Raw genomic sequence first — 27,178 nt, 5'->3', positions numbered from 1 at the left:
TGGGGCTCCGTCTGGGAAATTTTCCATCAACCATGGACCAACCAATTTGGCAGCATGACGGACCCAAAATCTGTAGACTATGTGGGAGCAGCAAGGAGGACTTTACTCATCTAGTTTGTATCTGCCCGAATCTAGCCCAAGCACGAGCAGTCTTCCTAAAAAAGGCAATGAACGAGGCATAAGAACGTGTAGATCGGCGATCATGTCAACTTTGAATCCAACAGATACCCGCTTGAACTGTTTATTATTAAAGTTCCTCGTGGCTCACGCCCAAGCGTTAAAACACAACCAGGCACCCTGTCCACATAAGGACAACATAACTGCGGTAGTGCAGCGAGAGGGCTCTCTTGAACTAAATAACGTATAAATATCAGAACCCTTGGAACTATAAACTACATGGATTGCTTAATTGTTTTTAAACAGCAAACTCTCGCACTGGACTTAGAATGTTTTAGAATGAATTAATAGAGAATTTATCCATACAAAAGGAAATTTTAACTGAGTAGTTGATTTTATAAAATGTATTGTTATGGTTTTAATTAACTGAAACAATAAAACTTTTTCACTTCACTACTCTCTTTTCTGCTTTTTCTTTGAACTAAGTTATGCTGTATTGATCACTGTTAAGACATGGTTTTCGTATGCCACGAGTGCACTATTTGTGATATCTAATATTTTGTTCATTATATAAAGCGCTTGGATACTCTACCTTGGGTCTTGCTAGTGCTACTTAAAACTCTAAAAATAAAAAATAATCAATATTTGGCCCCAAATACATTGTTGTTGAGCAGTCGCTCAAGTCCACAGGATGCCTTATGTCATCTGTCCAATTGGTGTTATCATTCTTACTAGTACCCAGTAACTCATTCCTGGTTAGTTTATGAGTGTCACCACATATTATTTAACTTAGCCAAAAGAACATCTACATTTTTCAGTTTACACAGATTAGGAAGGGAACATGTAGGTGTTCTAGAGGGGACAATACTTGCCCAAAAGTAAAATAAAATACCCCAGTGTTTTTAGCAAAGATTCATGGATCCACGTTCAGGTCTATGGATTCACAAATTTGAAGATAGAGCTCGAAATTTAAAAGAAAAGCAGGGCATCTATGCATGATGTCAATATACCATGCAAAAAGCCACTGGTCAGGCTGTCTTCATAGAACTCACTATGTGTGACCAGCGGTTGTTTGCAGCTGATTGTCACAATCAGGCCTGTGCAGGCCTGGTGTCAGTCTCAGCCCAGCTCTCAGAGCCCACAGTGCTCAGATGGTTTGGGGAGCACAGAAACCTGTGACGAGAGAGTGTTGTGAATTGCTGATGCTATATTCAGCTGGTTCAGTGTAAGTGGGGATGGTGCATAGCCGGGATTCAAAGCTGGCTACAAGTTGGCAAACTGAAATAACACATCTGTTAAGCAACATATTGGGGGATGAGTGCATTGAGTTACACACTGCTGCATTCCCCTAAGTCATGTGCAATGCAACTGGCCACAAAGGAGGTTGGGCGCAGGACACCGCACTAGCCCAGGACCTTCCTCAACCCCTGCCGCACAAGGCCAAAAGCCATCCACAGCCAAGGTTGGAGGCAGAGAACATGGGAGCACTGGCCAAAGGCTTGCATCGCCAGAGTTGGTTGCAAGGACAGATGGTTTGTGTGACTGACTAGAGGAGCAGTCCTACTACCAATCCAAGATGCGCAGACCCAAAGGGTTTGTCACATGAAAGGGCTATGAAGAATGTATTTTACTCAATCATTCCCGCTCAGCCTTAAACTGATGGAAACTGTTTTAGCAGAGAATTCCATTTTGAAATAGGCATGTTTAAAGTATTCGAGAGTGGTTGTTTGCCATAGGCTCCTTTGTGATATTGGTGATTGTTTTACTTTAGAAGCTGGTAGCTAGCTGGTAGCACTACTAGTGGCTGTTTTACATGTCATGGTGTTTTACTGCATTTTGTAATAGTTCTATTATCCTTGGCGTGTGAGTTTTTCTATTATTGTTTATTTCAAAGGTAAAACGTTTTCCCGACATTACAGTATTTGCTTCGAAACTATTAAATAGAATGAACAGCGTGAACTCGTTTTTGCACCTTTGCGTATTTCGTGCTTTTCCTTAAAGGGTCCTTCTCCCTTAGTCTGACTCCAGCTGGTTTGCTTTACTCCTGCCCCCAGCGCTGTCTTTCCATCAAGGGGTTTTCATACAATACGCGCAAACAGCCATAATGAGCGCAAACGGCGGCTGTTTGTACATTAACAGATCACAAGCCTGCTCCCCGCAGACCATCCCTGAAGACGGGCCAGGCAGGCTGGCGGTTCCGGGCTGTATGTTCGTCAACTTTCCATTCAGAAAGTCATGGCAGAGGGGGTGGGTGCCCCCGACTGCGGAGAATTGGGGGAGCTGTATCGAGCAAATGAACTTCAAGGATTCATTATGTTACACATGCCCACCATCACGCATGGCAGTGAGGGGAGTGCCAGGATTTCAGCACTAGGAGAATGCGTCAACCTGAGCAAGAGCACAAAGAATTAAAATGGGTGTCTGTCAAGAAGAAAAAAAAATCATTTTGGAGCAGAGAAATGGAAGGGATCAGCGAGAAGGCAGACACATACATACACATGATCCCGGGTCACAGAAAACAATCTCCTGTCTCTGAGCTAAATATACAAAGAAGTGAAAATGAGGGGCTCTGAAAACACAGTTCTGTGAATGACAGAGCGGAAGTATTTCCCCCAATGGCTGTACGCGGTGGCACGTAGTGACATGGTCTGGGACTACCGGCCACCCCCCTCCTTAACACACTGACGGCATTACTTAATTCAACCATTCAACACATGGGTCTTTGGAAGTCAGGGGGTCAGGCCCCCCCCTGGCCGTATTTATTAAAATATGAAAACAAAATTAAAATTTTAATAAAATAAAGATTTAGACAATTATTAAATGCACATTTCAGAACATTAGATTAACATCCATTTTGACATGGTATGATGGGCTAACCTTAACAAATATCTAGTACAGCGTGTTTCCTAACCGAATCCAACATCCTGAAAATTAAAATGCATTCTAATAATTAAGTCGTACGGCAAGGTCGCTAACCGGTGTCAGATCCTTTTACAGCTACGCTCTCACGTTCGAGATGCGCATGCGCAACCCAGGGCACGTTTCACCCACGTGCGCTCCCTGAACTCCATTTAACCATAACAGGAGGGCCCGTACACTCGCGCACCTTGATGACGTCATAGTGTCTGTGAGGGGTGGCTACCAGCCTGAGGAGAGCGTAGACTCCCTCCCCCGCACCCTTCTAAGTAATGGATATCATATCCTGCCCCTGAAGTTCTGGGAGAGACCAATGGCCCCTCCCGACGGGCGGCCCCTTTCGTGAATGCCCCCCCCCCCCCCCTAAGGACCTTAAAATGCTGCTCACCGATTATGACCTTACCGCCAGACCCACATAATAAATACGACATTGCTACACTAAGAGGGAGAAAAAGGCCTAAGGAGAAAATTAGTTAACACACAGCAAAGCACAAAACATATACATATGTACATTTTCCTGTAAACGGGAAAAAAGGCCTAAGGAGGAAATTAGTTAAAAACCACAGCAAAGCACAAAAACATCTCCATATGTACATTACACCTGTAAACGGGGAAAAAGGCCTAATGAAGCAAGCATGTTATTCCTATGATCCTGCACATCGCTAGACAGTATACCTACCATTGACTGTTCCCAAGTTCCGCTAATCAAGGGGATGGAGGGTGGGGAAAATTACACAGCCCCACGGTGGGGCGAGGAGCGAGCCTGGGAGCGCGGGCACAAAGAGGCCGCTTCCCGCGCTCCCCCGGCTCTTAACCCTTTCGCCGTCGCGGCCCCGCCCCCTCGCCCCGGAAGTGCACAACTACTTCCGGGGCGAGGGCGGGGGGCAAGCCACCACGAAAGAACCGGGATATGGGAGGGGCCGGGCCCCGCCATGCCTGCGTGGGGGCCGATTGGCCCCCCTTTTCTCGTGTGTGCGTACAGTCCATAAGAAGTCATCATTTTTCTTGTGTTCATCGCTGATTTTGCAATTATTTAGCTAATTGCGAAATGCTGGAGGGTCGGTGTAATGTATGTGTTAGAAATAAGGTTTCTGGTTGGGTAAGGTCAGAACCCACCACTCTAGTCAGGGAAAGAAAGATACATAACCAAGATAACCTGTGCTCACCATCTGGGTGTTTGGCACAGAGCAGTCAGGCTTATCTAAAGAGGCAATGGGCAAAGTATTTGTGCAACACACAAACAGTAACACAATTAATATACCACAAAAAGACTCCAAACACGTTTATAAAAATAGGCTATTGTAATATAAACAAACCAAGACAAAAACGACAAAAATACAATGTACACTTTTCAGCCCATGTTAATCACAGTGTTAAATAAAACAAGTTTGCAGTCATTAAGGTAAACCCCCTGCTAGTAGCAAGTACGATCCTGTGATTGATGAGAAGTATTACTTCCTCACTGTGGCTGGGCAAAGGAGTGCACAAAACTGCACCAGATGTTTGTTCTTATACAGGCCCCTCGGGACCGGGAAAATTCAACAAAAGGCCAACTGCCGGAGAACGTGCGGGTCGGTGACTGGAAGCTTGGGGATCTGACTCATCATTTCATTTCATTACCTTTTAATTGAGTTGTTGGCGGGTCTTGCAGGCGAGATTCGCATTGTTACCTGAGCTGGGTCACAACAGCATGCGTGTCAACGGCTGATGAACCTCGTGCCCTTGCACACGCCTCTGGTCACCAGGACAATGAATCTCAGCAGAGCCGCACTGGAAGGTGCTGCAGCATGGGAATGTGGTGGTGCCTTAGATCAGCACAAGCACAGCCGGAACAACTTGAGCCTCATAGACAATGCTGGTTTCAGAAAGCAGAACGCTGAGTCTTCAGAAAAGGGCAGGCGCTGGTCTTTTTGCTAAGATCGAGACGGCGATCAGCTCACAAGCTGATCCATGTCAAAACCCATTCGCCGGACTCACCAGTCATGGAGTCCCACGGCAGTGGAAAGGGGTGAAGTCTTTGATGATCCTGAGACCTCCTGAACGGGGGTCAAGCCAGCAAGGCCTTGGAGAACACTTGTAGTTCAGCACAGCACAAAGGTAGCAGGTAGCAGGCCAGCACAGCAGGGCAGGTCACAAAGTGGCAGTCCCTCCTGCAGCTAAGTAGTCCTTCTAGCAATGTGCAGATGTAGAGCCTGCAATATCTGGTTAAAGGTTCAACGAAGTGTCTGCTTAGACTGGGTCAGAGACCCAGTACTAATGCCCAATAGTACATTTGATTTGGGGGTGATTTCAAAAGAACTCTGTGAAGTGCACAGTTCCCCTTTCAGCCCAGTCCTACCTGCCAGCCTAGCTACTGGAGGTAAATCAGCCCTTTGTTTGGAGACAGGACATTACCTATTCAAGTGAAATGTTACCATCTCCCCTCTTCCCTCCTGCCCAGGATGACCGATTGGTATGCAGATGAATGCAGATTCAGTTGAGTGTCTGGGGTTGTGGCTGTCTATAGGGAATGGACAAATGTAGCTGTCACCCAGCCCACATGTGTATTGGAGACAGGCTGAAAGGCACACAGAGCAGTAAGGGCAGAGGAATATCCACTTTCTAAAAGTGGCATTTCTAAAATAGTAAAGATAAATCCAACCATATTAGTAATTAGGATTTATTAATACCATTCCAAACACAGAAACATCAAAAAGCTACTCCTCTCGGATCAGGAATTACACCTTAAAAAATAATAAGGAATTAAGGAATTCATAATGCTACTCTATGAGAGGGGTTGGCCTCACAGTAGTGAAAAATTAAATTGCCTGTTTGTCACTACTGGGATATGGAAAACATAAGAGGTAACCTTTCACTTACATAGCACCCTGCCGTGAGGGCTACCAAGGGCCTACCTTAGGGGTGACTTACACATAATAAAAGGGGAGCTTAAGGCTTGGCAAGTAGGTTTTAAATGCCAGGTTTTAGTGACAGTAAACTGCGCACACAGGCCCTGCAATGGCAGGCCTGAGGCAGGTTTGAAAGGCTACTTCTGTGGATGGCACACTCACTGCTGCAGTCCACTAGTAGCATTTAACTTACATCCCCTGGGTATTGGGTATACTACCTTACAGGAGACTTATGAGTAAATTAAATATTTCAATCCGGTATACACAAACTACACACATGTTTAGGGAAGAAGCGTATGCACGTTAACACTGGTTAGCAGTGTTAAAGTGCTCAGAGTCTTACGGCCAACAAAAATAATTCAGCAGAAAGAGGAGGAGGAAGGCAAAATGTTTGGGGTGACCCTCCAGAGAAGGCCATTTTCCAACTGCATGTTTAAATTAAACTCATACATTCATTTACTGTTTAAGGAACTAAATAAAACTGGAAAGGCTCTCCTATTTTCCAGTTAAGATTAGCTGAACAAATCATAGCGCATGCCCCTGCTATCCAACTCATTATTCCTAATTGTTTATCTTCATGTAAATATAATCTTTTTACTCGAGTCTACTTTCATTGTCTTTAGCCAGGCTTAGTGTGCTTCGCTACTTTAACCTATACGACACAATCAACCACAAAGTAGCAGACATGAAAGACTGAAGTGAGAGTTGCTTAACAGTGTAACAGTGTAAATTTACCATTTACTAGGATTTCACAAATAATATTTCCTATATGTTTTTTCACAAATTCCTAAACAACCTATGACTTTTTAGCTTGTTTCTTTGGAAAACTGAAATGCACCACTTAAGCCCTTCCTGCGGAAGACTGTGGCGAGGGGGGAACTGATGCTTGTTTTGAGAATTTTGCTAGGTATTTACAAACTACCGTTTTAATTTTCAGCAGATGGCACTGGAAAAAAATTTCAACTAGCATTGGTAAAGTCAGTAGGTCTGGCTTTCGTAAGGGGAATTCTTGTTATTAGTTACGTGACAAACTGTCTCAATAAAAGCGGTCAAAAGATGATGTTTGGGATGTTAGCAGATAAAAGGCATGTGCAGCAACACTTCTAACAAAGGGCCAGTAATTTTGTTACATCTCCAAGAAAGCCTTTATACCTATATGTCTTCACTTTGTGAACAATAAAGATAGAAATCCAAAATATTACGATAACAGCAAAGGAAACAGAATGAAAATGGATGGATGAACAGTGATTAGGACTATGTCTTTATAACAGGCTTGAGCTTCCAAACGGAATGCATTTCCTAAACAAACAAAAACATGAATTTACATTACAGAAGTTGATGTGCCAGCAAAGAAAATTTATCAAACAACACTCAACAGCCCTCACATCATGTAACATCTGCTATCTAACAAAAGAATAAATGTATGTCTTATCACTAAATCATAATGGGAACACAAATGGGACAATGTAATATATCAACAAAATGCCATGCCTAGATGCATAGTCCATTCAAGCAATGGCAAACTATGAAAAACATATGAAAGCTACTGGCTCAATGGGGCTGGCCCAAAGTCACTCTTCTCCTCATTTAATTAGTGTGCATGTTTGAAGAACTGATGAGATAAGGACTTAAAAAAAATAAAGCTGCCTCTAGCCAGATCATAAAAAGGGGGAAAACTGTGCCCCAATATTAAGAGGGTATAAAAAATACAGAATATGGTTATAGGTAAAAAAACATTTGATAAGGCTTGAAACCCGATAGAAAGGAAGACCTGTCGGGTACCACAATTTGCTACAAGATGCTACCTGTGAGAAGTTGGCCTGATATATGATGTTTCCAATTCTGGAACCACCTTGTATCAGTCCAAACAACCCTTATGGTGTCTGGTTGTAAGTCAACCTTATTAGACAAGCTATCCTAGGGGTAGCATGGACTAAGCAGCCTTAAAGGCTTAACTTAAGAGGTTGTGTTAAGCAAGCTGTTTTACCACAAACAATCCTGTAATATCAAATGAAAGGACACCACACAAGTATATATTATAAAAATATATGTATTTATTACTAAAAACAATCCCCAGTATTCTTTATGAATAAAGGGGCACAAGCGTTAAATCAAAAGCACAGTATAACATACAAAGTTGCACAATTTTGGATGAGGCCAAGGGGCCACTCAAACCATATACTAAAAAAATGGTATAAGAGCGACCATTCGATCAGTGGTTAGGCCTAGGGCCTAGGGAATCGCTGGGAGCAGTCGGGACAAGCGATGCTGAAGTCGGGAAAAGCCCGCGGGATTCGGGTGCAGTGCTGAAAGCACAAGCATGCATCAATGTTAAGTCAATGGTGCGTAAAAGTTACACAAATAGAGTTTAAGGACACTTCCGCTGAACCTAGAGGAACAAAACTTAAGACACAGACCCTAGAGGTGTGTACCAGTGTGGGAACACCGGCGTTGCAATGTTACCTCACCCACAGGAAGTGGGTGCACAGGGTCGAAGTTGAGTCGGGTTTCGTCACGCAGGTTCTTGGTGCTTGAAGCTGAAAGGGCTGCAGGCGAGGTGAAGGAGAAGTGTCCGGTGGAGTCCAAGGGTGGACTCAAGTCGAAAAGTACCTGAAAGCAGAGGGGACAGAGTCTGGGTCACTCAGCAGTGACCAGGGTGGAACCAGGATGGAACCAGGCAATGTCGGGCGCAATCAGGTGGTTGTCGAGGAGCTTCTCTCCGCTGTCACGTGGGCTCTGGGGCATCTACGAAGTCCAGGAGCGGGTCACGATCTGTCCCACGAAGGCTCTCTCCGTCGGCGCTGTCGGCTTCAAGTTTGGAGCAAACAACACTTGGCAAAAGCAATCCACGCGGAACTGGAAGATTGCTTCTCACTCGGGCCAGGAAGGTCAGAGTGGGGGCTCCTTTTCAGGGGAGCTGGTGCAAATCTGGAGCAACCAGAATCACAAGTTGTATTTTGTTTTTCGTCGGCACAGGGGCCACAAGCCAGCTGGCAAGGGACTGGCCAACGCGTTGAGCCAAAAGAAGCAGAAGGGCCCCACGCAGCACTCGTCGAGTGTGGAGGGCTGAACTTCGGTGCAACAGTGGCTCAGGGTTGGGGCTTCTCAAGCCCCGGTGTACAGCTTCAAAGGTCACTCGTGGGCTGCACGGTCAGCGTCTCGTGGTTTTCCAAGATGGCGTGCCCCACACTTCCGGTCGCCTCCACAGGTCTCAGCTCTGCAGAGACTGTGGATCGGGCTGTTAGAAGGCAGGCAAGCTTGATCTCGTCGATCTCTGTCGCTCGAGTTCCGGCGGGAACTGCAACAAAGCAGACGTCGAGGTGCTGGATGGTGCCTGTTTGCACAGGGTGGTCACTCCTTGACCACAAGGGAGATTCTTCAGTCTTCTACGTTGAGTAGGATGTCGAAGGGTCAAGAGTTTCGTTTCTTATGTTTCATCAGGATAATCTACAATGCTTTGGCAGTGCTCCCATTCTTATACCAATCTAGGGGGCTGGATTACCTGCTACGTCCCCTCCTATGGGTGGGACCCAGGAAGTGGGTGGATACACCCCCTTCCTTTGATCCAGGCCGCGCTGGCACGAGGGCTGGAGTGCCCCAGAACCGGTTTGGCCGGATTATGCAAGGGGCAGCCTTGTGCTCCCCATGCAGTGTCTGGTTTCTTTCAAACCTCCCTGCTACAATCCACTATCTCCTGTCTGGGGGGGTGTAACACCTCCCTGCGACAGGAAACCCTTTGTCCAGACCCCTTGGGCTGAGTTTCGGTCAGCTTCAGGGGGTCAGACTTGTGTCTGTGGCAGAAGCATCCATTTTGTGGATCTGAGGCCCTTTTAGAAATTAACCGCATTTAAGTAAAGTAACATGTCTTACCCCTCTAGAGGGGTGGAATGCTATCCCCGTCGCCAGAACTGGCGAGGGGATAGTATTCCAAATCGTATGACACCTTACACGACATGTTTTGATAAAGCCAAACCAAAGTTGCTATATAACCGCGAGGATTATAATGCACTTAATAGTATATGGTATGGCATTATCCTGAAACAGCTTAGGGATTTGTTTCCGACGGCTGCAGACAGGCTCAGCTCATGCTAGAGCTCCATCTCACATTAAACCACGCACTCTGCCTCCAGGATTGATAAGGCCTTTTATAGGAGTGGCTCACAGGTTTATATGTGTCCAGATGTAGGTTTAGATATAGGTATACTATATCTAAGCAAGGGGTGATTACACCACCTTGCCCCAGCTGAGTGATCAGCCAGTTGTGTCAATTTAAGAACCAGCCAGGGGTGGCCAAAGATATGCTGCAGCCCCTGGTAGGCCTTGGTGGCACCTATGCCCTGAGCACCTATAGTGCATGGTACAGGGGCTGACAAGGAGTCCATTTCCAATTGTGGTATGTACCTATAGCACATGTATTAATAATTTAGAGAGAGAACAGCAGGCTGGGGGTCTGATTAGCAGGCCCACAGCCTCAGTAGTCTAAAACCAGTGAAGCAAAAAGCAAAAATTTGGGGTGACCATAGGATAGCAGACCCTACTCTCCTACACTACCTCTTACAAGGTTGGGAACGACTGACTCAAAATAGTAAGTTCCTCTAGATGTTATAGAAGGAAACACTGTAGATGTGAAACAGCCTTTACAACGAAGGCTGAATAACAAGATGCCTTCACAACGAAGGCATTATTATGACAACATCTTTACAACGCATGTTTTTTAAATGTTTTTTTACAACGAGTATGTCTTTTACACGAATGCCTTTACAATTACATTTTCATTGCAAAAGTATGAATGGTAATGTCATACTCGTAAACAAATTACATGTAAATGTAAGTATTAAAGGTAAGTGTTAAGTGTATTATATATATTTATTATATATAGATGTATATATAGGGTGGCAAGGATGTTTCTAAGGGTTTAGGGTGGGTATGAGTTTTTGGGTGACAAAGGTATTGTTAGGGTTTAGGGTAGGTATCGTTTTTTTGGGTGGAAAGGCTATTTTTAGGGTTTAGGGTGCATGTGGTTTATTGGAGGCAAGGGCATTTTAAGGATTTCGATGGGGTGTGGGTTTTTGGGTAGCAAGAGTAATTTTAGGGTTTAGGGTGGGTGTGATTTTTCGGTGGCAAGGTTATTTTTATGGTTTAGGGTGGGTGTGGGTTTTTGGGTGGCAAGTGTATTTTTAGGGTTTATGGTGGGTGTGGGTATTTGGGTGTCAAGGGTATTTTTAGGTTTTATGGTGGGTATGGGTTTTCTTGGGGCGGCAAGGGTAATTTTAGGGTGGGTACGGGTTTTTGGCCGGCAAGGGTAATTTTAGGGTGCGTAAGAGTTTTTGAGTGGCAGGGGCATATTTACTCTTGCCTGTAAAATACATACATTTTCGTGGTAAAAGGCATATTCATTATAAGACTAGTCATTGTAAAAACATTTGTGGTTAACACTAATTAGTTGTTAAGGTGTTGTTGTAAAGATTGTCATTGTTCCATCAGTCGGTGTTCCATCGTACATCTGTAGTAGATGTAAAGCCCAACTCATTTTACAGGAAAAACATTAATATTCCTGAACAAAATCCAATTATACTCTTCTTAAAGAAAGACAATGCAGTGTCCTGGATGGGCAGGGTGATAAAATAACTCCCATTATGAAAACCGTACCCATTTGGGGTTAGCAATAAAGAATTCTAAAACGCTGATACAAGATGCTGTAATTGAAATAAATACCTGCTAAAGCAGTCTCCCAGAAGTACACAGCTCTCTCTAAATGCAGTTAACAGGTTGTCCTTCTCTTCTGCATCAATTAGGTCGTGGTCCATCAGAGCTGCTCTCACCAACAAATGGGCCTCACTTAGAAGATGGATGCTGCTCTGGGTCCGAACAGTGCTATATTTCTTGCTGTACTCCACCTGGAAAAGAGAAACAATTCAATTCAAGAAACAATTCCCACGCACACAAATCCCTTTACGACCTAGGACCCGAATACCTCAACACGCGCCTGAACTTTTACACCCCCTCCCGCCAACTACGATCGTCCAATCAAGCCCTCGCCGCGATTCCTCGCATCCAAAGATCCACCATGGGGGGAAGATCCTTCTCCTACTTAGCGGCCAAAACCTGGAATTCTCTCCCCACCCACCTCCGCCTCACACAGAACCACCTCTCCTTCAGAAAACAACTTAAAACTTGGATATTCGATAAGTAACGTACACCCCCTCCCTCAAGCGCCTTGAGACCCCCTGGGTGAGTAGTGCGCTATACAAATCTTGACTTGACTTGACTTGACTTGACAATTATGACATCCCTTTTTGAAACAAAACAACTGCAGTTAAAAGTATAAAGTCTACATTAGCAGCAGGTGTAGCTGAAGGCAAATTAAAACTAACGCCATTAAAAACTTCATAATGATAAACATAATGGGCCGGAATAAGGTTTCATACCATTTCTTTGTAAAGCTGACTCACAGCAATTGAATTTACTACGTATAAATTCCATCCAGGTTCTGCTTCAGGGGGTGGCTCACGCTTGGCAAACATGGACTTCCTAGAACTAGAGAAAACAAAGCAACTTATTCAATTAAAATGAATACTGTTGTGAACTTCTTTTGTTGAATTATTCAAAAAATACTTTGAATGAGTAACCGGTAATAGTACCTTTGCTGCCATTCCCTTACTTTTCTGGTCATTGGTACTTCTGAACTTGAACCGATATGTGACAACATTGTCTTTAAATTCTGTTTCCACAATCGAGTTTACAAAAATGGTTGCAATAATAGAGGTCAAGCTAGGGCAAGAATTCAAATAACTTATGTTGTTTTATTTACTCAATGTTTTTTTCATTCGGAAAATTATAGAACTCTGTGGTTTTACAAACATGAGAAAAGGTATACATTTCTGTAGTTTTACAATCATTAGGAAAACCATTCAGAATTTAAAAACCGACATTTGTGAACTCAGTTGCTTGCTAACAATGCTCATGGCTGCTTTCACCTGTGAAAGCCACTTGTGTTATAATTATACTTGTAGCTTCTACCTACTCTGCCTGCCACTAAACATTGAAATGGCCTACAAGTCAACAGTGGTGAACTGGGCTAAAAGTGTCTTTCTCCAGTCCCTTTTGTACTGAGTGTGGTAGTGGGTCAGACCGTTTCCAAGAGGAATTAGGCGGGAGGAGCCAAATTATTTATACGCGTGTACAAGAAAATTGCTTGTGTTCCATAAGTGCTGGGTGCTAGGGTGGATAGCCAATGATCACTCCCTTCATTTGCCCCTAAAAGCTGCCTCTTGGTACTTAACGGAAGGTTTTATTTGTGTTTTTTTAACCCTGTCCCAGATGGCCGGTCCAAAGCTGCACATCTACAGAATTTGGTGGAAAGCCATGTAAAGGTTGCCCAAAATGTGCATGATGATACCAATATTTTAACATATCTACCTCAAAACATGCATGGCATTCTGTGACTTTCAATTTGTGATATGTGATATTCTGTGAATATCCCACCCATCCTGATTTTTCACCTAAACCTGGCTTATTTTCTTAGACTATGAAAATTACTTTTGACACAAGCTCTACTGTTGTATCAGTACCTAACTGAATGAGTGCAACTCCTCACTAACACATCTTTGAGTTGAAACCAGTAATGTCTCAGTAATTCCACTCAAATTAGACTTTATTTGAGTCACGGGATTGTGAATGTGATACTTTTTCTCCCACAAGTATCCAAAGTTCTGAATTTTCAACTAAGTTCATGTGTAATGCTACTTACCAGGAAGTTTGCTCGGTGAGATAAGTGTTACTACAGAGATCTAGATGTAACCTGCAGGTCACACATTCCAAAGACTGAAGAAAGACTCTACTTTTGATCCTTCTGAGTCTGATAAGGTATATGTAAAACGGCAAATAATGTGGTAGTAAGTAGAATGGTCCACAAAATAATACACACAATACCACATATCTTGAATGACCTCATATCAAAATAGTTGGTAAATATGGATAGCTTGGTTGATCACACGAAAACATCTCGAAAGGTATTATACAGAACATGCTTAATATAAACCTGATATAATGTGATAAGGTGAAGCACAACCTGCTATATTAATTAGGGCACAAAAACAGTATAGCATGTTAAGCATCTTTATATAAGCCAAACACCAATTTTCTGGCTGCCTCTAGGCCAGCTGCTCTGATACACTACTAGCAAATCACTTTAATCCACATGGTTGCCCACTGAAAGACTACTTTATATGATTGCATAACTTTGTGCAATCCATTTTGTCACATTGATAATTTGAAGAAGTGTTTTATAAACTTTTGTTTTGATTCCTAAAAATTGCACCATTATAGTTGCAACACAAAGCCGTGTGTTATTGTTACAAGGCACTAGCTAACAAAGGTCCACGGGGGGAGGAGCCAAGCTCGCGTCCGAGATGGCCGCGTTTTAGCTCGGCTCGTTCACTCTCCTGTCTGCAACAAATATCCTGTACTTTATCCTGCCCCGGGAAGTATTCCACGATGTGCAGTGGAACGACGATAACTCACAGGCACTTACCGTTTGCTTCGGTGATTCCTGGGTGTCACGGATCCTGAGTTACGCCCCTGTCTGCTTCGGGGCCTCCGGAGCGGCCGGGCCTGGCACTCCTTGGCGGCCCCCGGGCTGGACGGGGCGCGGTGGCCGGCCCTTGGTGGTGGTGTGGAGTCGGTCGGAGGGGCCGATGTGCTAATAGACCGATTGCGGCCTCCCGGGCCTGGTCCGGCGGTCCTGCGGCCTGGTGTTGGGGAGCTGACTTCCATGGACGGGGTTAACCGTACATCTGGCTCGTCTCCCCTTTGTTCTCCGGCCCGGCCATTTTGAGTTCCTCCGCCCGGACTCGGAGAACGGTGCCGGCGGCGTGTGGGGTGCCGACGCATCGCCTTCTTCTGGTGGCTCCCCTTCCTGCCCTGGTGACACCTCCGCTGGTGGTTGCCGGTATCCTGTTTTTCCCCAGCTGATATCCGGGCGGGGGTCGGTGTTCGCAGCGGCCCCGCCGGGCTTCTAAGATGGCGGCTGGCCCCGTGACTCTCGGCCTTGCGGGGACCGGCGATGCGGGTCCGCCGCGCGGCACATTTGCTGAATACTGTAAAGGTGAGCCTACGCTTGGCGACATCCTCGCCGCCCTGCGCTCCTGGGGGGCACCCATGACCGCACCGACCGCTATCCTGGAGAGGGGTCCCTTTGTTGGGCCTGCCGGACCCCCCTCGGTTTGTGCGGCTTCATCTCTGTTGTGTGCTGCTGGAACTTTCCTTGGGGTCGTGGACCTGGAGGCTGCTGTTGGTGTGGATGTACGGGGGTCCGCTGCCCTTCTTCGTCCTGTGCCTCCTTCTACTCCGGAGGTTCCCCGGCTGGATCCCGTCTGGACCGACCTCGATGGGTCTCTTTTTCCTCTTGTGCCTCCCATGGCCGAACGAAGATCCTGTGACGGCGCCGCTGGACCGGCTTTCTCCGTATTCTCATCGGAACTTTGCCTGCTTTGCCTGAAGTGGTTACTGTACTTTCTGGATCATCCGGGTCGCGATCGCTATAACTTGAGTGTATTTTTGATTCGACTCCCTGTTATTCACCTCCGGTTCCATGTGATCTGGTTCCTGGTGCGTTGGACGACTACAGTTTGCGAAAAACGAGGACAGGGTTGAGCTGATCTTGCCTCTGTGGACTGTTATTTTGTGGTATGGTTGGGTGATCCGTACATAATTGTATGATTATGTTTGATACGTCTTTACGTTCCTGGAGCTTATCCGTGTGTTTACTATCTTCCCGTGGGCTCTGAGTATTTTCGGGCGGGGGGGTGGGAGCTGAAGGGGTTTTGATTATGTGGCTCCTCTCCCGCTGTTTTTCCCTGTTTTCCCTTTCCCCCCCTTTTTTTAATGTAAGTGATTCTTTCTTTCTTATATTTCTCTATATTTCGGGTTCTAATTAGGGCGACAGGCACGCTGCTGGGGGGTAGGCCATAGCCTTCTGCAGGGGTGCAGGGTGGGCTGTGCGGGGTGGTGGGGGGGTCTGTTTATTGTATCTTTCCCTGTTCCTCTTTTTGGTTCTATGGCTCTTATGTATCCCATAATTTCGTGGCGCGGTGTCGGCGCGTAGCCCCCCGGGGTGTTTGTGCTGGCATGGCCCTTTTGGTATGTCTGCTGTTACGGTTTACTATGCATTCATTTCTCCTGTTGCCACTAGTTCCATGTGCCGAATTAGTATTGGGTGCTTTGTTAGCCGTGGGGGGCATGCGCTGACGCTGCGCCCTCACTTTCCCCCTTCCCTTTTTTGATGTCCTCTTCCTCCCTTTTTTTCCCTTTCCCCCCCCCATTTTCTTTTCCTCCCTTGGGTTGTTGTAACGGAGGGCTTTTAGTTTTGTAAGCGTATTTTTCGCTGTTTTATTATTATGTGCCCTGGTAGTGGTGGGTGGGTGCTGAGCAGCGATTGTGATTGTTCTTGATGTGGGACTCACGTTCTGCCTTTGCCAAAATGTACTGTTCTTTTGGTCTTTTCCTGTATTCGAGACTTCGGCTTGCTCACGGCCCACCACGGCCCTCTGGACTTTACAGATTGTCATTATCCTGTGACACCCTTTTTTCTATTATAAAATTAACCTACTTTTATCCTGTCCGTGTTGGCGGCTCAAGACTTGTTGCCTTTGCCTTTCATATGAGCTATTTAGAAATCCTGTTGTCTCTCCTGTATTGCCTCGTATGTCTCTTTATTGTGGTGGCCGGCCCGGTGGGTTGTAGGCCCGTATCTGTGAGCGCCTTCTGTGCAATAAAGGTTTTAAAAAAAAAAAAACAAAGGTCCACGGTACCTTCATTGTTTGGTTAAACCACATGGGCCATTGAGGAATTTAATATGAGCAGGGGAGATGATGATAATTGTTCCTAAGGTAAAGAAAGCGAACACAGGTGAGAGCTCTTTCAGTTATTTGGCGCCACAATTATAGAATGCGTTCCCCCGATGGTTCGTCGGGTCCCATCGGAAGTTCGTTTTAGGAAAAAAACGTAAAACTTGTTTTGTTACCTTGGTATTTATGGGAGTTAATAGCTACATTTAGGCTTGCGGATACCTGTACCTAGTGCTGGGACATCTTGCATGAGGTAGCTACGCAATTTAGAAATAGCATTAATATTATAGTTATGTCAGCAAAGAAAATAATAAGTTACTTATCTGTAACTGTAGCTCTCCAGTATTGGTATCTTTCATAGACATGCTTGAATCATTCCGGCGTCGAGTGGGAGTCCCACTTTACCACAGAAAGCAGTAGTCAATGACATACATCTTTGACAAGTGAGAGACAGGTTAATGCATCGGTTTTTGCCTGTCGGGACGTGGATGCTTTTATCAACCAGTCCTCTAGGTATGGGAATACCTCACTTCTTTTTGCCTCAAAGGGGCCGACACTAGAGCTAGACCTTTGCTAAATATGCGGGGTACTGATTTTAATCCAAAAGAGAGAACCTTGAATTGGTAGTAGTAGGTGACGGGTACTTGTATTCGTAGGAACTTGTGATGCTTTGGGTGAATTGGGATATGAAAGTATGCATCCTGGAGTGTTATTTTCAGGATTGAGAAGATGCAGGATATCTTGCAGGGTGACCATGCAAAAGGATTGTTTTCATCAATACTTGCTGAGTTTCCAAAGGTCTAAGATGAGGTGCCATTCTCCTGACCTTTTCTTTATCAGAAAGAAACAGGAGTAGAAACCGATCCACCTCTGGGGCTTCAGGACCTTTTCTATTGCTCCTTTTCCTAGCATGGTTAATATCTCCTGAAGAGGCTGTGGTAGGTGGGGAGGAGGTGGTCTTTTTGGGGGGTATTTGGTCGTTTTGTGATCAATTCCAATGTTTCTCCTACGTACGTGACATCCAGCACCCATGTGTATATTGTCATGTGGGACTATTGTAGGAGATAATTTGCGATGCGGCCCCCAGGTTGTTTTTGCGAATTATGGGGAGTAACCAGCACTGTTGAAAGGTCACTGCTTTCTGGCAATATCTCTCTCCTAGGGAGGTTGTTTACATCTGGGTGCTTGCTTGTAGGCTGTGTAGGTGGCCGTCTGTGTTGCTGCTGGGAATATTGAGAGCAATATTGGTTTTGAAAGGGGTATTATTATTGTCCGTATGACTGAAACCTTCTTCTGTAGGAGTATGATCCTCTACCTCTGGTTCCTTGAAAGGGTTGCTGTATTATCTGCAGTGTTCCCAAGGCTGTATCAGTGTCAAATGTTATGGCTTAAAGAGCGTCATCTTTGCCATCGTACAGCATATCTAAGATCTTGCTTTGAAGTTCTGAAGTGAAAGATGTTGCCTTAAGCCATCCCGGTCACCCAAGAACAGCTGCACTAGCTAGTCCCCGGAATCCAGTTGACGATTTATCTCTTGCGCAGTCAAAAAAAAATTCCGGTGAAGTTCTCTCTCCTTCCTGCAGAATTTTTCTTCTGGAAAGAGGTCAATGTATGCAGCAATGTCAGATCACACCTGCCCGTCGTAACGTCCTAATATCGCTAAGGAGTTAGCTGCTCTGACAGTAGTGGCTACCATGGTATAGAAGTGTTTTCCAATATTATCCAGCCTACGCCTGTCTCGATCTGGTGGTGTCATAATAGAGGTAAATGAATTCTTAGAGTGACGCTGGACCACTTGCATTATAACCAAATCCGGTTTGGGATGATTAATTAAACATGCTGGTAAATAGTCTGGTGCTTTATGTTTTTTATCCAGTCGAGGCAGCACTAGCGACACTGTCGCTGGATTTTTTATAGCCTTGATGCCTATGTACCATATAAAGTCCACAATACCTCGATTGATTTTCTGATTGGCTCTAGAAAATCGTAGAGGAAGCAGTCTGATTGTTTTTTAGATAGAAGGACCTGGAACCTTTTAGCTGCCCTTTCCATATGAAGTCACCAATATAGTCTGGTGTGGATTCCACTGGTGGTTGCCTAGGCGAAGATGGTGTTGGGAACAGATAGTCATCCAACGCACTGGGAATTGAAGAACTGTCCCTGATCTTACCTTCTTCTCTGTCCTCATCTGAGGAAGTTGCGTTATACAATGGCAATTCAGCCAATGTACTAGCCAGTTTGGGTAATGGGGTCATTTGTGCTGTTAATACCCGCAGCGAGCATGTGACTGGTGTCTGGATTTGTGGTCAACACATTGGTCTTGGTGCTTGTGGTGGAGGAGCAACTGTTGCAGGCTCTGTAAACCTCTTGTATTAGTCTTGTAGCATATGCGGGAGATTATTAACCAAAGTCAGTGGCATTTAAACTGACTCTTCATGCTGGTCCTGTCAACCAAAACCAGAGTACTCATCGTCATATTGCTGAGATTGTTCCGCTGGAGCATAATATTGCTCCCCATTATATTGATCGCCGTCTTCATCATCCTCCTGACATTTCAGATTTAAGAGGGACCATGCCACCCTCAAAGGGGACCTCATCCTCTGATTCGTCGTATAGGAGATGTGCAGGTGGGAAAGGTGAAACCTTGCTTGGCCATGTATGAGCTGGTAATATTGGGTCTGTAAAGGATCTTTCTTTTACAGAAATGATTGATAATGGCATCAGTGGTGTTTGTCAACAATGTCGTTGTCCATTTTGTCATCGACGGGATAGTCTATGGATGTGTTGCTGTCGACTGGGCTCCCGCCAGCATTGTTGTAGTTGATGGGGCGTTCGTCAGCGTTGTTGTGGGTGACAGGACTCTTGTCGGTGGGAATATCATTGTTGACATCGTCAAAATAGCCATCATCGTCAACAGTGCTATTGCCGACATTTTATTTGAGGTCTTTTTGGTTGACGATCATGGTTGAGAGAATTCTTGCAGTTGTTACCATCGTCAAAACTCTTGGTGACGACGAGAGAATCATAGGTGAAACCGTAGATGTAAACGTTGCAGGGATGTGGAACTCCTATAGCCTGACGCCCGGGACATACTGTTTGGGGTCAAGAGCAACACGTTTTTATATGTATTTTGTCCTTGGGACAAGTAGACCCAACCCCGTGCAGCACAAACCCTTTGGCTGCCAGTTTGCAGTACCACTTTATGGATCAGGGAAGAGCACTGTCTGCAGTTAAGGTAATATTTGTGTCCATATGTTAATGATGTTCAAACCTGTATTCATGGTTCATTAATTGAAAGCCTTTATTGTTAGAGTGAGCGCTCTAAGTAAATGTTGTAAGCTCTGACTCCACTGCAGACAGTGGTTCCAGTATAAAAATGTGTACATGTGTTTTCAAAGTTCAGTACTATGAGCCTATGTATAATGCTCCCAGAATGCTCTCTGATTTGATGCAAATATTTGCAGAAGCTTGAAAGCAAGATTGATGATTCTTTGCTATCAAAATAAAATGTTCATAAAAATGAAAGCAGGAAAGAAACATTTAGCTATACTACATTAAAATGTCATGTACCATTTCTTTGCAGCATAATTTAGTAACGTCCTGATGCATGCTAGTATTTCCCAAAAATATTCATAATGGAAAGTCAGTGTAACCAGTTTCAATAAGGAGTATCGGAAACAAAACTAAACAAGCATTGGCAAAGCCAGTGGGTCTGAAAATTGGTGGTCAGCTTTTCAGTTTTGTCAATGTGTGACTTGTTTTGGCATGGTTTTTGTAAAACCGTATTGGTGTGGGAGCTGCCGGGCCCTCACCATTATAACAAACTTTGTCAAAAGCAAAAATTGTTTTTGGGCCTCAAAAAGCACACACTACCACAGTAGTTACTAGCACTGAACAAAACTACTTTGTTTGCCGATATGCTCCTCGTGAAAGAGCAGAATGCTGTCACTCGCAGCGAAGCCAGCCGATACAGAGAGAGAGAGAGAGAGAGAGTCAGAATTTTAATAAACGCTAACGGTCATAGTCAATGCCAGACCAAATTAGGAGCCATATTAGTAAAGAAAGACTCAAAAGTGCACAAATGGTATATGTCCATGCGTTAACTTAAGATATACGGCTTTCGTAAATTCCCAAGAATTTACAGAAGTAGAAAAAGAAATAGTACTCCTAGAAAATATTTTTGAACTGCATTTTAGCATGACCAAATATGCAAGTGTAGATTTGCTCATGCGAAAATAAGTGTTTGCAAGTTCAATTTTCCCTCCAACCACTTTTTTCCCCAACTCTAGAAGGTTTATGTCTGCTACTGTCAGGAGTACATTTCGAACATTTCTCAGTATGGTAAAAGATTAGAGAAGAGTTGTTGAAAACCGTTAAAACATGCAAGTCAGTAGATTTGCACAGACTTAAAAGGGCATCCTAACCCTGTAACTATTGCTTACCACTACTTTCAGCCCCACTATGTAGATATGTGGAAACGTGCAACATAAGAGGATTGCAAGTATTCAAACACTACTATGGTATGAGCCCTGGCATAATCAGAGAGGCTATAAAAGAGCTCTTATATAATGAGATTGCTGCCATAATTTGTCACCGCAATACATGGCACCAAAGGGACAAGTGGATTTGTTATGGGACAAGTAGATTTATGAAGCAACCTGCCGCATAGACAAGTAGATATTTCATTAAATTCCACGCCCGTGCGTTGAGGTTGTTGTAGTGGTTATTACCGATGAGAATTCACATTGAGAGGATGAAACGGTTTTCGGATGACTATTTAGTTGTGCACCCTTCAGTGAAGGAGAAGTAGGCTCCGTATTCACCTTTTCTGAGGGAAATTTCTCCTTTTTTGAAGAATGTGGATGTTCCTCTGATCTTTTTGAATGCCCTGAGGACCCATGGTGGGGCTTTGTTATGGCCTTTTGGTGACCCCGGAGGCACATGTTCACAAGGCCTACCCCTCTTATCGGATTTTACGGTCTTTGAGTAATCATCACTCCTCTCCTCAGAGAAAGGGTTTTCTTTAGATTTTAATTTCTGAAGCCAAATCAGTAACATTCCCTCTCTGTCCTTCAAAGTATTTTGAGAAAAAGTGTGGCACGACTTGCAATTCTTCATGTTGTGTTAAGGATGGAGACAGTAGAGGGACTCCTTGTGTGGGTCCTCTGACTGCAGCCTCTTTTTGCTACATGTTCCACATGGCCTGAACAGTCTCTTCTTAGGTAGTTCTGTCATGGTTGTAGAATATATATAAGTAGATATAAATTTTGTCCTAAAGGAAAATCTTCTTGACACTAGATATATTTGTAGTAAACTGAGCAGAGCCCAGGGAGACTTCCATCACACATTGTGCTGAAGAAAATCTGAGGGACTGAAGCCTCTGTGCCGAGTGTTCTAGAGGGTGCTGTCACCTGATTGGCTAAACTTTAGTACGTATTGAATAATGAAGATAAGTTTTGAAGTCAATGTTTTTTAACATTAACTGCTATGTATGTCATTGACTACTGCTTTAAATGGTACTGTGAGACTCCCACTTTTATGACGGGAACTGATTCAAGCATGTGAATCTATGGAAGATCCCATACTGGAGAAGTGTATGATTACAAGTTCTCGAACTCAGTAATATGTAATATTCTCAGCACTACATTACTAGAAAACCATATGCAATCCTGAGAAATCTAATCCAGCAGAAAATCTTGATACCTTCAAGCAAATTAAAACATAATTTTAGAGTGATCTCATTATAGCTAAAATGCAGTATTATGCGGGAAAGTAGAAGAATGGGAGCTTAAAGGCATTTGCTACCGACAAGCACATATTTTAAATTCATGAACATACACTTACCTAGATCTTTTAGGTGGTTTCACTCTCTCTGAGTAATCTTCTGTGTTAGCCTTTGTGAGAAGAAGCACGTGGTTTTTAAAATGGCAAATAGTATTCAGTCCTATAAAGAGCTGCATTCGTAAAGCACACACATCCAGTGTCACCGGTGGACATGTCTACATAAAAGACAGCACAGGAAGATAGATTTTAATAATCAGAACAAGCTGGCATGACATTTTCAATAAAAATAGAATGATACAATTACATACTAACATTCAATGTTGATTAGTGTGATTAATATTAAATTTGAGAATATTAATAAGATATTGCGGCTGGTGTACATCAAGCTCATGTTATTTCTTCCAGTGTGCACTTAACTCAAAATTCTCTCTGAAATGCAATGAATTTAGGACCATACAGCACTCAAATGGTATTCTAAGCATGAAAATATATTCCAAAATATTGAATAAGACTATGCCTGTCTTGCTAGATTTTTAATTGTGAGCAAGTGGATCACTTCAGCAATTTTCAACAATGGTTAAAATGCTTCAGTCACAAAGTTGTCTAATAAACTGTAGTTTCACTGTAACGCTCAAAGTACGCAACAACAACAAAATAACTGGACAAAGCCAAACTTAAAAACTAGTTCGTCAAGTGCTTAAAACATTCAGTTTAGAGGAGTCTCAGTGACTGAATCATAACAGCTTTGAGGCAAGTGAAAATTTCGGGAAAAACAATTACTAATCTTGGCCCGGAGACTCCAGTGCAACCAATTAATGCAGCAAAATACAAAATCACATTCTTTAATTATTGTCTGATTTTGACTTTACAACCTCTTTATGCATGGCAACAAGTACACGAGTAAAACATTTTCTGTTCCCTGGGAATTAAAATTAGATGGTTTGTGATACGGGTTCTGGTGGTGGGAAGAGATGCCTCTTGTTAGAATGTACATAGACTCTAAAAAATCCATCTGCACAGATTATTGTGTTACTTTTGCCTCAGTGTGGACATTTTGGTTTTTTAAGTTATAGAATTTTGACTTGAACACTCTGCGGACCCTGTCCAAAGGTGTAAACCATTGATAGAAAAATTCAAAATATCTTGACTTTTTCAAGTGCAGAAAATGTCTCTGTTGTATTTCTTCTAGACCCTCCCTCTTGATTGCCTTCTCAGTATACTTTTCAGAACTTTGCACTTACCAGCAAGATTGTTATTGCATTTTGAAAGCTACGATCACCTAAACTATCTCTCAGGTACCTTCCATCTGCTTTGGTTACCCTGACAGACACTTTTCGAAGAACTGGCTGCATCTGTGGCACTATTTTTCCTCAAATGCTAAATATTCCACTTTAAACATATTTTGCTCAGAATATGCCAAAATCATAGATTTGTCCTTCCCCATCTACTCCATGTCTTTGCCTTGCAACTAACTGTGTTGCCTTGTAGGTTTGTCCATTTTTCTTACTCAGACCTTTGTGATTTCGTTTTGCGGATAAGGATGTAGTGAACGTATAGTGTATACTATACAGATGGCCATGTAACAATAACGTAATGTATGATGTAGATAAATGCAACTAACACAAGTCTTTAGGGAGGAGGGTGGGCGCATGTAACCAGCTACTCAACGCCTCCCAATCACAGCACTGAAACCGCCCTGATCGCAGCCACTGACATCCAAACCCTCCTTGACTCAGGAGAAACAGCAGCTTTGATCCTCCTCGCCTTTAACACCATATCCCAGAACACAGTGAAAAACTACACCACATCGGCATCCAAGGGGACGTGCTCAGATGGACCACCACCTTCCTCAACAGAAGAACCCAGAGATCTACCTCCGATCTTTCACCTCTGAAGCCAAGGCGATCACCTGTGGTGTTCCCAAGGGCTCATACCTCAGCCCCACCCTCTTTAATGCACATATGACCCCTCTGGCCAACACCGTCAGATCCCACGGTCTCAACGTAATTTCGTAAGCAGAGGGCACCCAACTCATACTCAATCACCGATGACCCTACCACCACCAGAACCAACTTCCACAGATGCATGATAAACATCGCTGACTGGATGAAGAACAACTGCCTGCAGCTGAACACAGAAAAGATGGAAGTACTGATCTTTCGCAACAGCAGCAACACATGGAACGATTCCTGGTGGCATCAGACCTAGGACCCACACAGCTCCCTCCAACCATGCTAGAAACCTTGGAATTATCACTGACAACAAGCTCACTTAAATCACAGATCAACACAGTCTCCTCCGCCTGCTTCTTTACTCTGCGTATGCTACATAAGATCCTCAAGCTGCTACCCCTACATACTAGATGCATCATGACACAAGCCCTCACATGAGTCGCGTGGACTACGGCAATACCCTCTACGTAGGAATCATGCCCACATTCAGACAATACAGAATGCAGCCACCAGACTCATCCTCTGCCTTCCCCGACGAATCTACATTACACCCCACCTCAGGAAACTCCACTGGCACCCAGTACAGAAGAGATGCCAAATCAAGCTGCTGACCCACGCACACAAAGCTCTCCATAACCAAGGACCCACCTACATTAACCACCACCTGAACTTCCACCAACCATTGAGAAGACTATGCTACCCTCCCTTTCACTTGCTCATATTCCTCCATCTACCAAAGCAGAAGGGGAGGACGCTCCTTCTCCCACATAGCAGCAAAAATCCGGAACAGCCTCCCCACGCACCTCCGGACCGTCACCTCACTTCCGGAATTCCGAACGGCCCTCAAGACCGGACTGTTTGAATAAGTCTCCAGGGCCTACGAGTGCCTGGATACCCTATTGGGTGTTTAACCAAGCTTAACAATTTTCGATTGATTGATGTGACTACAGCACTACATGCCCCAAACAGATGCTTACAGGCTAAGTAACATTTACCATTTGAGTTATATGTGGCTGTAGATAAACATGCTTAGCATACACTAAAAAACAGTTCTCCTCGTAAGCAGTGGCTAACTTGTGCTGGGTGCATTTGTTTAAAATAAAGTACATAGTACCACTTGGCCGGCATTTGCTTGTTGTCCAGCCATCTACACAGTAATATTTTGGAGATGTGTGCGGTGTAGTCTATGTAGCGGTTTTCCATATGTCAGCTATTGGTGTATTCCCTAGAAATGCCACAGAAGCTCCTTTTTTGCATGTAGAATGAGATTTTGGTGGTATAGGGAGAGGTCTTTTGGCTTTAGCACAGTAGGTTTGGATACATTGTACTATCCATGTGCAATACCTGATTTGGAAATTGCTTAACCTTTATGTGGTTTGGAGAGTGCCACAAATAGTTGTTGAGTTTTCCGAAAGGACTCTCCGATCAATATAGTACATTAGTGTTCTTTTAACATCTAATGTATGTAATGCTCTTTCTTGCCCTGTGTCTGGTTGAGGAAAACTACATGCATTTCAAAAGACGGAGTCATATGAAATTGTAAGACTACTTTTGGTAGGAATTTAGGATTAGTTCATAAAACCACTTTGTCTTTGAGTATTTTGAAAAATGGTTTCCCCGAGTAAATGCTTGAATCTCTCCCAATCTTCTGATTGAAGTAACTGCAATGACAAAAACAAGTTTCCATGATAAAAACTGTAGCGGACATGTGCACATTGGTCAAATGGGGGACCCATTAACCTTGTTAGCACAATATTAAGATTGCACACTGGTGTAGGTGGAGCTCTTGGTGGAATGATTCTCTTGAAACCTTGTAGATAAGCCTTAAATATGGGAATTCTGAATATTAAAGTTTGTTCTCTATTTTGAAGGTATGCAGCTAGTGCTGCAAGAAGTATTTTTATAGATGTGAAAGCTAACCCTGCAGTTGATAAATGAAGCAGGTATAGCAGAGAATGTTTTGAGGTGATGCATTCAGTGGATCAATATCCTTTCAGTGAAAACACTGAACAAAGCAGTTCCACTTTACTGCACAGCATGCCCACGTTGTGGGTCTTCTTGCTTCTTTTAGGATAGCCATACAATCTTGTGGTAAATTTCAATATCCAAATCCTAAAACCTGAGGAGCCAAATTGCAAGATTGAGAGATCTGGGGATTGGGTGTCTTTCTGATCCTTGGTTCTGAGCGATAAGGTCTTGTCTATTGAGTAGTACTTGATGTGGGACTAGTGATAACTCGATAGTAGTGTTGTGAAACATGGTTGCCTGGCCCATGTAGGAACAACTAGGGTGACTGTCACGGATGTCTGCCTCAGTTGCGAATTACAAATTGAAGCAGGGGGGAGAGGTGGAAAGGTGTAAGCAAATATCCCTGAACCAATTGATCCCTAGATCATTGCCCTTGGATTTTGGAACCTGGAGGCAAAGTTTAGGTATTTCGCTTTTCGTGGTGTTGCAAATAGGTCTATGTCCGTTTGTCCCCACTGTTGGAAGAGTGAGTGAAGCCTTGTATGCAGAGTTCCCACTCATGGACTTGTTGGTGGGTCCTGCTGAGGAGATCTGCCAAGCCATTCTTCACTCCTGGTATGTACTCTGCTAATAACTGATAGTTGTGTTGGAGAGCGTACTTCCAGATGTTCTGTGCTAGGAGAGACAGTTGTGGAGATTGGTCCTC

The 27,178-nt window shown here is 44.0% G+C and overlaps 1 protein-coding gene across 1 annotated transcript in view; it reads right to left on the bottom strand.

Annotated features, from left to right (window-relative positions):
• HPS3 (HPS3 biogenesis of lysosomal organelles complex 2 subunit 1) overlaps positions 1–27,178 on the bottom strand; it is a 356,110-nt gene that overhangs the window by 179,550 nt on the left and 149,382 nt on the right. Inside the window, exons 7-9 of the mRNA XM_078668013.1 lie at positions 22,613–22,767; positions 12,350–12,458; positions 11,637–11,818 (exon numbers count right to left, since the gene is read on the bottom strand). Of these exons, the coding sequence (XP_078524139.1) occupies positions 11,637–11,818; positions 12,350–12,458; positions 22,613–22,767 (446 nt within the window). The remainder of the gene's footprint in view (positions 1–11,636; positions 11,819–12,349; positions 12,459–22,612; positions 22,768–27,178) is intronic.

The sequence above is a fragment of the Lissotriton helveticus genome, chromosome 11 (genome assembly GCF_964261635.1).
Source record: "Lissotriton helveticus chromosome 11, aLisHel1.1, whole genome shotgun sequence".
Classification (NCBI taxonomy): domain Eukaryota; kingdom Metazoa; phylum Chordata; class Amphibia; order Caudata; family Salamandridae; genus Lissotriton; species Lissotriton helveticus.
This window is presented reverse-complemented; position numbering and strand designations above follow the sequence as displayed.